Source organism: Eretmochelys imbricata, chromosome 17 (assembly GCF_965152235.1).
Source record: "Eretmochelys imbricata isolate rEreImb1 chromosome 17, rEreImb1.hap1, whole genome shotgun sequence".
Lineage (NCBI taxonomy): Eukaryota > Metazoa > Chordata > Testudines > Cheloniidae > Eretmochelys > Eretmochelys imbricata.
Genome location: NC_135588.1, coordinates 6,373,758 through 6,389,505, shown reverse-complemented (window position 1 = coordinate 6,389,505; position 15,748 = coordinate 6,373,758). Strand labels below are relative to the sequence as shown.

Below are 15,748 nucleotides of genomic sequence, written 5' to 3'. Positions count from 1 at the left end.
TGCTTGTGGAAGGTGAAAGACTAAAAGCTCTGGGGACTGACGGCCGCTCTTAGCACACAATGGGATTCAGCTGTGCCAGTTTCCAGTGCATGTTGCCCTTCAGCTATGTGAAAAGGGAAAGACTCAGTCTTTATGGGACATAAGGTAGTTAATCTCTATGCCCACTTATTATTGGCCTTTCTACTGAGACTGCCAACAAATTAATGAATTCATCTCATTCATCTGTGACGGTTGTTCTTTGAGATGCAGGTGCTACTCAACTAGAAAACTCTGTGAGATTACCAGCTAGTTTCAAGTAGACAGGTGAAAAATCAGATGGCCACAACTTTTGGATACTACTGACTTGGGACAGATTTGGACTGATGATCTAAAGTGGAAAAACTCCGTATCACAGGATGAATCACCTGAGCCATTCAGTTCCCAGAATACTAATCATCTTGCTCTCTTGTTTTTGTTAGCATCTGGTAGGCATTATTCTTCAAGAATGTATTCTGCTTATTTCACCTACTGCTATAGAGCATGAACATGTATTTTCTAGACAGAGAGAGTACATAGCTCTTTTACACCTTTGTGAATCAAGAGCAAATGGCATAGCCTCTTTTGTGAACAAAGGACTGCCGCACATGGGGCGGGGGGGGGCTGCTCCTGGACAATAAAGCTTGTGATACTTATGGAGGCAGGAGAAGTCTGAGGTTCCTTTTACATTTCCTTTCTGGGCATTTTGAGGCCCATTAACTGGTAAAATATATAAATCATATAGACAGTGAGATTTGAAAAAAGTCTTTGATTCAGTTATTAGCAGCTTGAATAGGGCCCTCCATAGGTAATGTCATGTTAGTCCCATGGCTATAAATGTTTACATATGCAGTTCACCTTCTCTGAATTTAAGTAGATTTAAAGACTGTAGAATATTGATTTCCTCACCTCCTGTAATTGAATAGATAAATCAAACTAACTAAATCCAGAACAACTATGTTTCCATACTGTGTGTATTCTGCTGATGTTTTCTAAGTAAATAATTGGGTGGGTAGCATACAAAAAGGTACAGAGAACTTGCTTACAAGGGGCATTTTTGTATGTGTAAATAAATAAGAAGGCAGTGGAGGGTTCTTCTAACTGTTATAAAATAAAATAAATGTATTTCCAGACCTAGAGTATTGTGAAACATATGTTTCTTCTTCAGTTGTTTTGTTTAACAATTCTTAGAAGACGTGGGAGCAGACGTACAGCATAGGACTTTCAGACATACATACATGTGTAATATTGTACAATTATCATCTTGATCATCTTTTCTGCTGTCTTATATCTTATCATACTTACCAGTTATATTCATGCTAATATTGCCTCACTCTGCACTACCAAAACACATTCAAACTTTGTACCATGGCTTTATTATAATAAGAGTGATATTGTTCCCTTAAGACAGCTCTTCAGTTAAACCGACGAATGTTTTTAGAAAGCAAGTTTTATAGGTTTTATTTTCCAGTTTTTCCAGTACCTTGAAATAATTTTTTAAAAATCCCATAATACATTGTTCTCTGTTCCCAAAACAGACATGATCACAGCATTAATAATTGATTTCCAGTTTAGTGCAACATAAGTCAAGAGTTCTGAAGATAATAGCTTAAGCAGAGTTGTGCAAAGCCATGGGAATTGGATTCACAGAGGCTAAGTGAACTTTTTCCCACTTTCAGTTGAGGTTGTTTTGCTCCCCAGAATGCAGATCAAAACTCAACTAGCCTGGTTTCTGGCTGGAAGCAGACAAAATCAGTGTCAATTGTTTTCTAGTTGAACCATAGCTTAGTTCAAGTTCACTGAAAAGTCTGTGTCCCTTTTCGTGTATGTCCCATTTTGAGGCTTACTTTCAGAAGATTAGCACAGACAAATAAAATGATGAAGTTTTGAACCAAATTATTATTGTCTTTTTTCTTCATAATTTTAGGGAAAGTCCAGGGAGGTCTCGGTGAAGGATCATGGGACTAGTTCTTTTTTTTTTTTTTAAGTCAAAAGTTTACACCACAAAAAACTTTGTTTTTTTCTATTTTTAATGTAAATAACAAGAAGTAGGAGTTCCACACAGTAGCCAAGCCATGTAAACTCAACCTGGCTCTCAAATTTAAAAAACAAAACCCTTTCTCTGGTGAGAGAGGATGGGAAGCTTGCGATTTCTTATCCAGTTTCTCATTTCATCTCTGCTGGAATAGTCCTTTGTGTAGCAGCAGTGTTATTGCTGGGCTCTTGCTCCCTATTAGCCGTCCACGTGCTCCAGTGATAAGGCTGTCAATGGCATTTGTTCTGGGTTAAGCATCATATGCATTCACCTCACATTTCTCTCTCCGACTCCGCTCTCTCTCTTCCCACTCCGCAAATCCCCAAATGTTAGAAAGTTGCGTGTGTATATAGTATTTTATACCATGGAATTCATGATTCTGTGGTAGCTGTGAGACAAGTTAAGCCGCAATTACTTTGAGATGAAAGCTTGAATGTGATTTTGAAAAGATCTTAACCCTTAAAGAAAGGTTATTTATGTTCACTCCCCCTCCCCCTTTAACCAAAGGAAATCCCAAGGAAACCGTACCTTTTAATCAAGAGGTCACAAAAAGCAGTGATATGAAGCACGTCCGTAAGGCTTTCACTGCATTTGTAAACATGCTCATACCCTCTTCTTTTCCACTGTGCCAGTTTTCTCCTTTAATAGATCATTTTTGTAACAATTACTAGACTAGCTCATTTGGCTGCATAGTACAGGTGACAGGGGCTTCTATTGTCAGAGCATGGGAGCATAGGTACTTGAGCTTTCTCAGTTGGTAATTCATGTAGGTGAGTAGTCATGGACAGATTGATTAGCGGTACTAATTGTGCATTTCTTTGTTGTGTTAAATTACTAATTTGAGATAATCGAATTGTCTAATTTTACTGTTCTTAAGACCATTTCTAGTAATTTAATTTGGAAAGAAAGGTGTAACTTTCAAACCTTGTGTTACATGCTGTTTTTAGTTTTTCCTCTGTGTGTGTGTGTGTGTGTGTGTGTGTGTGTATGCATAGAAATCACTGTTAACAGTGGGAAGTCAAACTTATGAGACCTTTCACTTCTTGAACTTTATTTCATTCAACCTTACTGAGTGTATCTCTAAATAAAGATGCACAGCTTATACAAAGGGAAAGAAATATTATGTATATGTTTCTTCATATTTCTAAAATGCAACTACGGGCAAACAAACATATATATGTATATATATACACACACATATACACAAATATATATATTTGTTTGTTTGTATTGATGGGCAGTACTTCGTTTATTTTGTGATTGTAATTTGTGGCACAGACAACCAGAACACAGGATGGGAGCCCGTAGTTGCATTTTAGAAATATGAAGAAACATATACGTAATATTTCTTTCCCTTTGTAGAAGCTGTGCATCTTTATTTAGAGATACATTCAGTAAGGTTGAATGAAATAAAGTTCAAGAAGTGAAAGGTCTCTTGTTTTTTAATTAATCTGTATCCTTCGTTAGACATTTTTCTTTCTCTTGGATCATTTTGAAAGGTATAAAAATAAAATATTTAATATATAAGAGATTTTAATTATCAACAATATTTCACATGCAGACTGCATTCTATAATATGTATTTGTTTTGGCTAGATTTTAAGCAGACTTAAATCCTGAAGACTGTACCATATTCTGCATCTCTCCCGTTTATTATTACTGTTAGTGTACAGTCAGTCCAATGAAGCTGGGTTCGAAACAAATACCTGTTCAAAAAATTATCAGTGAATGGTACTTCTGGAGGCTGAATTCAGTGCAATTCTCCCATAAAAGATTAATGCTTACATTATAGAAAATTCAAGGATAGTTGCCCTAACAGCTTGAGTTAGTTGGTCCTGGCTAGTAGAAAACGTCCTAAGATAAAATTCAAAAGTTGTCCAATGAGGATGGTTCATTAAAGAGAAACCAAAAAGGGCATGTAAAAAAAAATCACATACACAACCATTATTTTTCCTTTACATAGGTCCAATGACAAAAACATTAGAGGGTAAAGTCTTGGCGCCATCTAAGTCAATGGCAAAACCCCCATTGATTTCAGGGGCCAGGATTTCATCTAGTTCTCTTCTGTAGACCCTCTGAGATCACTGCGCTGTGTGGTAATCATGTACTAAGGAGAGCCCTTTGCCTTGGAAAGTTAGGACTTTATAGTCAGGAGTTCTATCTTCAGGGTATTCCATTAAATAAAGACACAGTCCGTACATAAGCAAAACTCTCTCCTGTTTTCTTTGTCGTTCTGTCCATTTTACTCTGTATACAGTGTCCCCAACACCAACACCTCTTTGTTGCCAACAATCAAATGTTTATATTCCCAAACAGCAAGTTTACTTCCATGGGCCTTTCAGGTTTTTTGTAATAAGTTTACACATGTTACCTGTGGTGGAGACAACCAGAAAGAGAATGTTGTAGAGATAAAGAGAGACAAGACGCTTACACGTTCACTCAGCTCATAAGTTTGACTTCCCATTGTTAACAGTGATTTTTACACTGAGCTACCATAGAAATGTATAACAGCATCCTGCCCAGAAAAAAAAAGATATTTATGCAATGGAAGAAATCTAGGGCTGATTTTTCTTTCTCTTACCCCAGTGTAAATCGTCAGTAAACGCACTTCTAGCAGTGGAATAACACAGGTAAGTGAATGGAGATTCAGGCCCCAAATCTCTACGTGAACATATGTGGGGAAAAAATCAATTTTTTTACGTCTCCCAAGAGCCCTACTTCCTCCCACACGTTTTTTTAGCATACACAAACATGGGATGGCTAACCAGCCGACCTGGCCTCTAATAGCCCATCACAACTATGCGAAAAAATGAGAGGTGGAAGGAAAACCACAGTTCTGAGTGAAATGGACCATAGTCCTTCCTCTACCTAGGGAAAACAAAGGGCATGAAAAGAGCTGTTATAATCTAGGTGTTGGAGAGTGTATTATTCAGTGTTTAAGCTTTAACTATGAATTGTTTTGTGGTTTTCTTTCATGACAGTGTAGTTTTTGTTGGTATGCTTGATGTACTTTGATAGGAAAAGGAGGATTCATGTAAATCTGTGATTAGCCCTGTATATTAGCAATACTACATTGTGATTGGCATCTTATTGAAAGTCCACAGGAAAGCCCAACCTGCTATGGAGCTTATAAAGTCAGATCATCTCCATGAGAGATAACCCAATAACTTTGGAAGTCTACTAAATTTGAATCTCAAATATGCTGTGGTTAATCTGTTTAGATTGCATTCGCTCCAAGAGCTGATCCCTTCCATACTGAAGTCTGTGGGAAGTCCAAATATGCTAAAGGTATTTCTGTCTAATTTGATCAACTTCTTGAGTGTAGATCTAGTACATTCCAAAGTCTTTGAAGGGAAACCTTGGTATACTGAGGTAATTGCCTTCAGTCCTTTCCAGTATATATGACTTATTACAGTGGAAAATTAAGGTAAACATCAATATAATGGAGTTCTCTTTTGAAATTAGTGAAGATAAACCTCTCACCTGCTCTTCTAAGTACTATTCTCAACACCTGTTGTATGCTTACTGAAACTTGTCTTAAAATATTTATTCTGTATCCTGAATATAGCATAGCAATTTTTTTTTTCAAAGCATAAAAACTAATGGCCTGATTTTCAGAGGGGCTGGGCAGTCAGAAATCCCATTGAAGTTAATGGGGGCTGCACATGATTAACACCTTTAAAAATCGAGCCATAAATGCCTGCAAAAATATGGAGCAAAAAAGAAAAAGGCAAAATTGAATAAATATATCTTAATTATTTTGTGTTGATCCTGCTCTTAAAAATGTGCCTGAGCTGATTTCATTCAAGATTCAGAAAAAAATGGATTCCCAGGCTGAGAACCCAAGTGTTGAATTTAAGATGAGAAGGAATATCTGTGGCAAAGTTATTCCTGCCAGGAAAATAGGGAAAATGAGAAAAAGATAGATCACCCTGAAAGTGCTGACCCCAATATAGGTTTGCAAATGTGATATTAGAATGAAAGGTTTGCTCTGTACTCAGATATTGTTTAACCAGTAGTTCTAGCCTGCTTAATAAAAACACATATGTTTCTCTACTGTTGACTGTTAGCTGGGGTTGGTTTTCTAAAAGAATTGCAGTGATGTAATAATAGTTGGCACTTCTGTGATGTCTTTAATCTAAGTGCTGTATAATATGAATAAAATACTCAACTGACTGGGAAATTCAGGCATAGAAAGAAAAATATCAGAGCCAGGCGATGGCAGAGCCAGTCTAAATCTCAGAATGCCTGTCTTCCATTCCTGTACTGTAACCACTAGACTATGTTCCCTAACTTAGCTGTGACTTTCCCAGGAGAAAATTGTTCCATATTGAAAAGGTTAACAAAGATTTCATTGTCCAGCTATGCCAGAAGGAGGACAGGAAACATTGGATATGGTTTAATTAGGCTGCAACTTTATTCCTAAATGTCTGGGAGTACCCAGCAGATAAAATTGTACAGTGCAGGTAATTATTTAAATATACTGGGGAAGGGAGGGGCTGCTGGCATCCCTTCCCCTTATGCATCCTGGTCCCCAGCCAACCCACTTTCTGGGACATCATCACCCCTCCCTTCAAATGAGGGTTAAGGTGGGCTATAAAGGACAGGGGTTGACTCCCTGCCATACCAATCATAGGAGCCCTAACCCCCCTCTTTCTGCTCCTTTGAAGAATACCTCCTTTAAATTCTTTCCCATTTCATTTTATCTGATGGCTGTATCCATTCCCTATGGAGAACCTGCACTGGAAAACCCACCCCACGCTTACATAATGAGTTGTGACATCATTGCTTCCACCCTCCCCCTTTTGTTCTTTGCCCCTCAAAGTCCCCCACCCACTGTGGGGAAGGCAAAAACCGCACCGTGCCTTGGCCAATCTGGTAGTGAGGGGAAAATTGCTTCACAGCCCCCCCAAGAAAGGAGCAACTAGCATATGCCCACAGCAGATCATAATGGAACCTGGTATTTCAGCCACTTCCATGGCTGGAATGGTGGCCGCTGCTTAGCTTGTCCAGGTGTGAAAAAGAGAATAGTACCCTTCTCTTCCCATCACCTGGGTGGGGGGAGATTTAGGGTTGGCCAACAGTCCCTTATTTCAAGGGACATCCCTTATTTTTTCATCTCTGTACAACAAGATTGGGAGTTGTTGAGGAAGAAATACCCCTGGTGAATGTAGGTGAGTGCTGCTTATTATTATTATTATATAATAATAATAATAATAATAATGGTAATATTGGGAGGATGAGTGGAGTGGGGCTGGGGTGCTGAGAAAACAGTCCCTTATTTTTGAAATACAATGTTGGCACCCTAGGGAGATGAGTCGGCGTCCCCACGCTAACCTGGGATGGAGCTTCCTCCGTGCTGCAGGTTACTTAATGGTTCTCTTAAAGGGATGACACTCCATCTCCACCAAGCTTGACAGAAGTCCCCACCACTTAATGTGCGGGGAGGTGATTATTCCAGTGATTCACCTTGCCATTAAAGAAAGGATCCAACACATTGCAAATGAAATTGCAACAGAAATACCGTATTCTGTTATAATTCATATCAATGGAAAAACTCTGTAAATAACCCAAAGTTGATCCCTGATTAAAATACAGCTTAAAACGAACAGTCTAGAAAGCAGCCGTTTGATCATTCTTCAGTTGACATCATGGCTATATGAAATCATGGCTGTGATCTCACCAGCATAATAGCTAAATAAAATATGATTGGGGATTCTGCTTTCTATATTACAGTATAGTGGCACTAAGCCCTTTAGGGCATCCATTAATGGTCATTGGTGCAATCCTCTGTTGCTTGAAGACAGTTGTTCTTGTGTCACACAATTCATCCGAGGCATGTACTAGTGGCCCGTTAATGCAAGCTCTGGAGTGTCTTATTGCTTAAGTGATACATATTTATTTTCAGCTGGGAAAGCCACCTTCAGTTCATATAATGGTTTTACCATCTGAAAAATAATAGTGCATTAACGGATGGTGAATGTCCACAGTCATAAATGGTTCCCCTCTATTTAAGAAGAAAATATATACTATCGGTGGCTTGTACATTGGTACTGGAAAAGTACACTTCTCACACAAGGTTCATCTATGTTCTAGTATCTGATCAACTATTAACAGTTAATTGTTTTGCATAGAGAGATTAAAGCTTAAAATAAGTAGAAAGTGTTGATTCTAATTGGATCTGACACCTCGATCTTCTGTTGTGGAGCAACACATGAGCTGCGATTCCCGATGGGCTCTTCTAGGATACAATATTTATTATGTTCAAGATCTAAGAGCTCCTAGCTACTGTTAGATTTACAAGAGATCCTGAAACCCCATTGTCCTTCCCTGTGTTTTCATAAATTGCACAGAAAAAATACACTACACAGTATTTGCAAGGACGAATGTTCGATGAGGAAATTTCTGTTTCTTTTATGTAATACACTAAGAAATTAGTTTTATAAAAATTAATCGTTTTTGTGTTATTTCAGTTTATTCTGATTATTCTTGACACTTTTAATCTAGACTATTTTAGATATTTATTTTTAGATTTGCATTAAATGTGAACATTAAAACAAAAACATTCATCTATTTGAGTAGGTAGTTTTACACTCCAGATGTATTTTTTACGCAAAGCTTTGATTTAGAAATGGTTTTCAGTTTACAGAAAACACATTCTTCTATTCCTACTTTTATGCTTTCACTAAATTCAGCCATCTTTTTCTCTTCATCATCTAAAAAATCTGCTCAATCCTCTTCATTCTCACCTTGAAAACCCCTGTCCAGGCTCTGATTATCTCTTGTTTCAAGTGTTGCAACCTCCTTTGGGATCCAGAGCTCTGTCAGAAATCAACTGCTAAAATCATCAACATTGCTTGCCACGCTGACCCTCTTCAGATCCCTTCATCTGGTTTCCCCCTTGCTTTCCACAACATATACAAGTTCTTTGTCCTCCTCTTCAAGACCCTGCACAGCATGGTCTCATCTATTTTCCACTCCCCTCCTCACCAAGCTCCACCACAGCAGTAAAATTTTCTGCCTCCTTTTAGGTCCTTCTCCCAACCTTGTTCCAGGCCATCTCGCATGTGACTTCCTAGAGTGTGATTCTGTCTACTGTGCAACCAATCTTTTATCCTTCAAAATCTGTCCTTAAAACCAATTATTTCAGAATCTTTAAATCCTAGTCCTACCCATTAAATTTCATGGGCTTTCCAATAGTTGGTTCTTGATTTATGGGGGAGGACTTGAAACTCTGGATTTAGAATATTTATAATGTTTATATGGCCACCATATGTCCATAAGAAAATAGGAACTAAGCACCATCGTTACGTTTCCTTTTTTGACCAGCATTAGTTAACTGAGTATCATTTCTAGAACTGTACATATTCCTGTGATGTAAGCACTAGTATATGCACAAAGAATTAAAGAAAACTGCCATGTGTTTGGATAATAGTTTCTTTGGGAGGAGCATACACCAAAAATAACATTGTTTGCCAGTGAAGTAGGACAGAATCACAGGTGAAAAGAATACGCAGGCTCTTAAAAGTTTGAGATTTCCAAAAAAGGATGAAGAGTAAAAACAATGTATTTGAAAAAAGAACACGACGGTCTTTGAGCAACCATATAATACAATTACATACAGTATCTTACCTCAAATACCATACAAAGTATAATCATAAGAAAACAACTCATTTAATATTAAATACAGGTTTTTTGTTTATAACCACTTTACAAGAAATGTGTTACTTTAAAAAATCTTATTTTAACAACCAAGTTGTTTTACTGGAAATACATCTTTTCCCTGTTTTTTTGTTTGTTTGTTTTGTTTGCACATTTTTTTTAAAAGCTAAATAGGGAGAATATGGATATATTTGGTGTAGGAGGGGACACAAGGGGGAAGGCCAGGAGGGGACGAAATAATGGATCTTTCCCTAAATTTCTGTTTTGTTTCTTCTGTTTCAATGCATTGAAAGGGTAGCTGTCTCTACACAGCCCTGGTTGGTTGGTGAATAAAAAATAATACTTAACACTAATCCAGCATTTTTCATTCATAGAACTCAGAGCCCCTTTTCAGCATATTTCTCATGTTGTATGGAAATATGGAAAATTCATCTGTTTCAGATTCCATGAGATTTCACTTATTGTTACAGTTTGATTTTTTGAATGAATGAACCCCAAAATTAAAACAAAATGGAGTCAAAATCTCTGAATTTCACATCAAAGAAATAAAATACAAATTCTGTGAAATGTTTAACCTGTGCTCAGGTTTCATGTTTATAATGAAACCCCAAATGGGGCAAATTTTGTATCGCTTTTGCACAGCTCTGCCTGTGTCAGTCAAGAACTTATGTGTGTAATGACAGTTTGCAGTAAAACTTGCAGCAATAATGCTCAGAATAAAGATAAATTTTTTTTGAAGCAGGCTTGGAAGCAAGAGTGTCTCAGGTACTCATATAACGCAGTGATGAGCACAAGATGGAGCACCACAGATGGAAAGGGAATTGCTAACATGGAGATTATTTCAACTAATCGAGAATCAGGTGTGCAAAAGCCCAGTGCCTAGATTCATCGAAGGACACCAATGGTATGGCCTGCAACAAATTGGGCATACGATGCAAAGTTAAAGTTATGTCAACATTTCCATGATAAACATCTGTTTTCACTATCATTTTACCTCAGCTATCCAAATGCGCTCTTGGCTAAAGTTTGGCATTTAAGATAGCTTGGGTTTGAGACTGATTTTGGTCATAGAAGTGTCATATCTTCTCCTCTCCCAAGCAATGTAGTTAACGGTTTCAGCTCTTGTTTATTTTTATTTATTTATTTTTACTGAAGTTTTATAGGCTATGAGAGCAGAATGTGGACTTGGTCTTGGGGTAGTTTGGAGGTATAAGAAACCACTAAAAACTAAGTAGTTTAATTTAGGAAAGAGAATATTCTGCATGTGTGCCTTTTCTCCCCCCTCCCTTACAAAGATCTAAAGAAACTTTTTGTATATGGGTTTAGAGCGCAGCATCTGCCTGGAAACTAGAGATTTTGATGGTCTCTTTGGAGCCATCAGGTCTATGACATGATAAATCCAGGAATTGAGGAATGCCCAAGAAGGAAATCAGGTTTAAAAAAAAAATCTCACACAAAATCCAGTAAAATGGGAGAGAGGTGGTTCATCACGTGACGCAGCATAGCATCTAAGCAGTGTCTCCAGGAGCTCCTAGCTGAATCCTTTTAACGTTCTCATTTCAAGCACTAATTTTTGGCTCTCTACCTGATTAAACCACAGAAATAGCTTTTTAAAATCACTACGGAATCCTTTTTAAGCACTGAGACAAAAGTGCTAAGTCTGAAATCAAAGCACACAGCTCCAAAGGAACGGGGAGCAGTTAAGGAAGACCGTCAACAAATGGCTAACTTACTAAAGAGCCACCACTGGTCTCCTGATGGCCAGCTGTGTATTGGAAGTTCTATGTACACCATTCCTGTTCTTGGTGGAATTGTAAAGTCAATGCTACAAAAGCGTTTGGGTAACAGTTTATTGGGTCTACTCATAAACAAGTTTTAAAAAAAAAAAAGACAGTTGAGATGATAGCTCTGTGCAGTCTGAAAAATCATCCAGCAAACTCTCCACCAAGATCATACAAGGAATTTCTTTAAACTTGGTCACATTAATGAATAATAGGTTTTCAGGAATCAAAATGTCTCTTTAATCCTCCTAAACCAACTATATGAAAGGGTAGATGGATTTCAGAATCACCTGACACCAGTGAAACAAAGAGCAGTAGTACTGAATCTGCTCAAAGAGCAACACCAATCTGCATCTCCTGGAAAGCAGTCCTCTACTTAGAGGATGAAAGTGAAGGATCCTGAAAATAGAACTCACTACACAACTCTTGGATACATATGCTCCTCCTAATTTTGATATCAGATGTATTTATCAGTTATTCCCATTTTATAAGAAATATATTCTTTCTTGGAGGAGAATTTAGTACTATATCTAAAACCCAAATTATATAAAATTCCTCCCAATTTCCAGTTCAACCAAAATAAAAACCTAAATTGTATTCTTTTTAAACAGATACCATGATGTTGGATGACCTCATAAAAACCTAGTTAGATAGCTGTGTGGGGGCTGCTAAACGCAGTTGTAAAGGTGATTTTTCCATTCCAAAATTCAAGTTTCTTGTTCTAGAATAGATTAGGGTTTTTTTCTAAGGTTGAAACAGGTTTGAAACATGTAGCCTGTTAGTCAGTATGATATTTACTTCAGGTCACTCACCCGTATAGACCTGGCTAGAAGCACAGGATATCAGAGGCCAGATATCTAGATGGAGATTCTCTTTTCTGTACTAAATAAGAAAGCATTTGCTCATTTATTAATGAAAAGATATAGTACAAAATAAATGAAAGTGCTGTAATCTCTCAACAGGTGGTGTAGGAAACATTGGGGACTTGGGTTAGAGCTAGAGTATTTAGCAGTTTTACACGTCATAAAAATAAACTGAAAATTGAAAACAAAAAGGAGTTACTGACCTTCACAACTTGAAATTCTCTAGCTGTGCAGCTGTAATTCAGAATAATGGGAACTGGTTGTATTTTACAGAAGCTCAAAACAACTGCCAAACATGGCAAAGCATTGAAGCAGCATATAACACTCCTTTCTTCTTTCCAGGCTGATTTATGGTGAAGACACTTTGCTCCCTCAGGATATCAGACAACATTTTATCCTAGGGCCCACTCTGCAATGTGGAAAAAGGCAGTCAGGTACCTTGGTTTATTGCCAAAATTCTCACTGACATCCTGGATATGAAGGTTACAGGTTTTCTATCAGGACAGGGAGGTGCTAACTCTAAAAAATGAGAAGCCAAAGGACTGTCAACCATTGGAAACTTATTCCAGGGCATAATGTCACTGAACTTGGGACAGCTCCAAATTCATTTAATCTACCTTGTCGGGGTTTCTGTATGTTAGGACATAAGAGTGGCCATACTGGGTCAGACCAAAGGTCCATCTAGTCCAGTATCCTGTCTTCCGACAGGGACCAATACCAGGTGCCCCAGAGGGAATGAACAGAACAGATAATTATCAAGTGATCCATTCCCTGTCGCCCATTCCCAGCTTCTGGCAAGTACGTTACCCAAGTTAGACCCTTCCTTGACCTGGTTACTGAATGAGGAATGCCACAATTGAGGAAGGGGGACAATTAGAAGAAAAACTCAGACAGTGGTTTAGCCTAAATGAGCTCCCTATTTTTTACTGCACAACTTCCTCATCAAGAAACACTTGGGAATGTCTGCATCAGGTTCTGAACCCTGGACTCCAGATCTTAAGATGGCTCTTAAGAAAAGTCAGTGCCCCTTTGAAACTTTCATATGCAAGGCTTATAACACCATCTTCTTTAATTTTGAACAAAACGTATCCATATCTGTACTGAAGATTCTCAAAATGTGATCATGAGTCCTCTTCACTCATATATTGCTTATTGTACTGTCACTGCATTCACCTGTTCAGGTTATTGATACACCATGTACTAAGTTGGCAGTTGACTCAGTATGGAACCCTTGAATTGTACAGTCTATGTATGGTCACATGACACCAAGTACCTAGAAATGCAGGAGTCTCGGATTAATGTTTGATGTTGTTTATCAAGTATGCCAGCTAAAAGAATGGGCTTGAGCCTGCTCACTCTTACACCAATGTAATTTCATTAACTTGTGTGGAGTTGCTCCTGATTTACACCAGGGTAAGTGAGAGGAGAATGAGGAACAGTTGGACAGAGTTTTAACTCAAACTCGGATGTTTCTAGCTGCTGTTCTTCAATCTCTAATATTAGTGTTCATGTGTGTAGACTTAATAGGTCATATAAAATTGGGCGATCTAACACAAGGAGGCAGGCAAGCATTTTGCTGAATTTTAAGGTCAATGTACGGCCTTTCTAAGGTTTATTAATCACTAATCACTGTGTCTTATCCTTAATAGAATAAGGCTGCTTCCTGCTGCTCAGTGCTCATCGCCACCTCTGTGACTGCTTCTGCTTTGCACCCAGCCTTGCCTTGGTCCTGCCTCTGCCTTGATCCCCTCCTTGCCTGATACCCTGCTACCTCCTGTTCCTAAGCTCTGGTCACAGTCATTGGTAAAAGAAAGAAGGCAGAGTTGGGTGCATTTGCATTGTTAGCAAAGGATTCCCTTAGATAAGAGAGGTGATGTATGAGACTTTACTGCCCTGAAGCTCTCTTTAGGTACTGTGCTGGGAGTGGTCCCTTTGAAATGGAGTAAGAACAGGGAAAACAAAGGGGTGGCAGTTTAAGTAACATATGGTTCGTGCTAGATTTTGGCCCTAAGCTTAAGGCTTTAACATGGATTCCTGCAGCCTTTTGTAGGATATCCCAAAACCAACATGAAAATCTTTCCAAGTGTATTTTATAAGCATTGTGATTATGATAGTCCCATTACAAATCCCACATCCCTAGGTCAAATGGGGTACAGACCCGTCCCTTTTGAAATTACAGATTTACCACTTCTCCTTTTGTCTTATCTTCTCCTTTTTTTTTTCTTGGAGTCACCATGAAAAATGGGGAGCCTGCTGCTAACTATTGCACTGGCTGCATTCTGGAGCATGCTTGTAGGAAGCGAACTTGGTTTATGTGCCTTTCTGGCGTATCCAGCACAGGTGTTTTCCCATAGGTTCACACTCCGAGTTCTAGGAGAATGGGATGTCCATGCACACACACACTCCCTCTCCCTCCCTCTCTCTCTCTCACTCACTCACTTATCTGGGCTGTTGTCCCATATGCAGCTGGTCATTGCTAGGGGTATGTCTACACTTGGAATAGTACAGCTGCACTGCTGCAGATGTGTCGCTGCAGTTCTTCAGCATAGACACTACCCAAGCCACCAGGAGGGATTCTCCTTTCAGTGTAGGTAATCCACCTCCCTGAGGGGCGGTAGCTAGGTTGATGGAAGAATTCTTCTGTTGACCTAGTGCCGTTTACACAGTCAGCTGAACCACGCCGCTTTGAGGTGTGCATTGTTCATGCTCCCTGACCTACATAGGTAAATGAGCCTACGTTCCTAGTGTAGACCAGGCCTACGTGTAACTGCCTGTATATCTGGATAACTCATGGACAGAGCTGATGAGCCCCTTGGTTGGTTTGCGGTAGAAGACCTTTAATTTGGACTAGCTTGGTGCTGCTAATAGGTACCCATAAGATCCAAGTTAGGCTCATGGCACAGTCTGCCTTTAGTATTGCTTTTCCTATCTTTTCTCTAATTTATCGTAGCAGGGAGTGGGAAATTAAACTACTGAACTTGTGGAATTTTTCAATTAAAAAAATGAAAAGTATTATGGCCATGCAAAGAGCTCTATTAAAATTCACAGCTATACCAACTCCAGGAGGAGAAGCCTCCAGAATGACAGAACAATACGTATGTGACCAGATATTTGAAGAAATAAAAACCAAAATAATCAACAGTAGAGGAAAATAGCCTCACTAGATTTTTGCCATCATGACAATTTGCTGAAGATCTGTCTTGGGGCCTAACCATCAGGTTCTTATCCCCAAGATGATCTGCAAACCGTTGAAATGTGATTCCATTTGACTATGAATTTTTTTAAAATCAGTTATTTAAAAAAAAACTTAAATACTTTTGCTAAACTTATTTGTGAGTGAGTGACTGACTGACATAGTGACTGAATATAGGACATCCGGGTTTGTTTTTTAGA

The 15,748-nt window shown here is 38.5% G+C and overlaps 1 protein-coding gene across 12 annotated transcripts in view; it reads left to right on the top strand.

Moving 5' to 3' along the window:
• BCAS3 (BCAS3 microtubule associated cell migration factor) overlaps positions 1-15,748 on the top strand; it is a 499,958-nt gene that overhangs the window by 245,863 nt on the left and 238,347 nt on the right. Inside the window, exons 24-25 of one of the 12 annotated variants that reach the window (XM_077836615.1) lie at positions 4,636-4,679; positions 5,271-5,316. The exons of the other annotated variants lie outside the window; for them this stretch is intronic. Coding sequence (XP_077692741.1) covers positions 4,636-4,640 — 5 coding nt within the window. The 3' untranslated portion in view covers positions 4,641-4,679; positions 5,271-5,316. Of the gene's footprint in view, positions 1-4,635; positions 4,680-5,270; positions 5,317-15,748 lie in introns of those variants that run through there. 12 annotated transcript variants of the gene reach the window in all.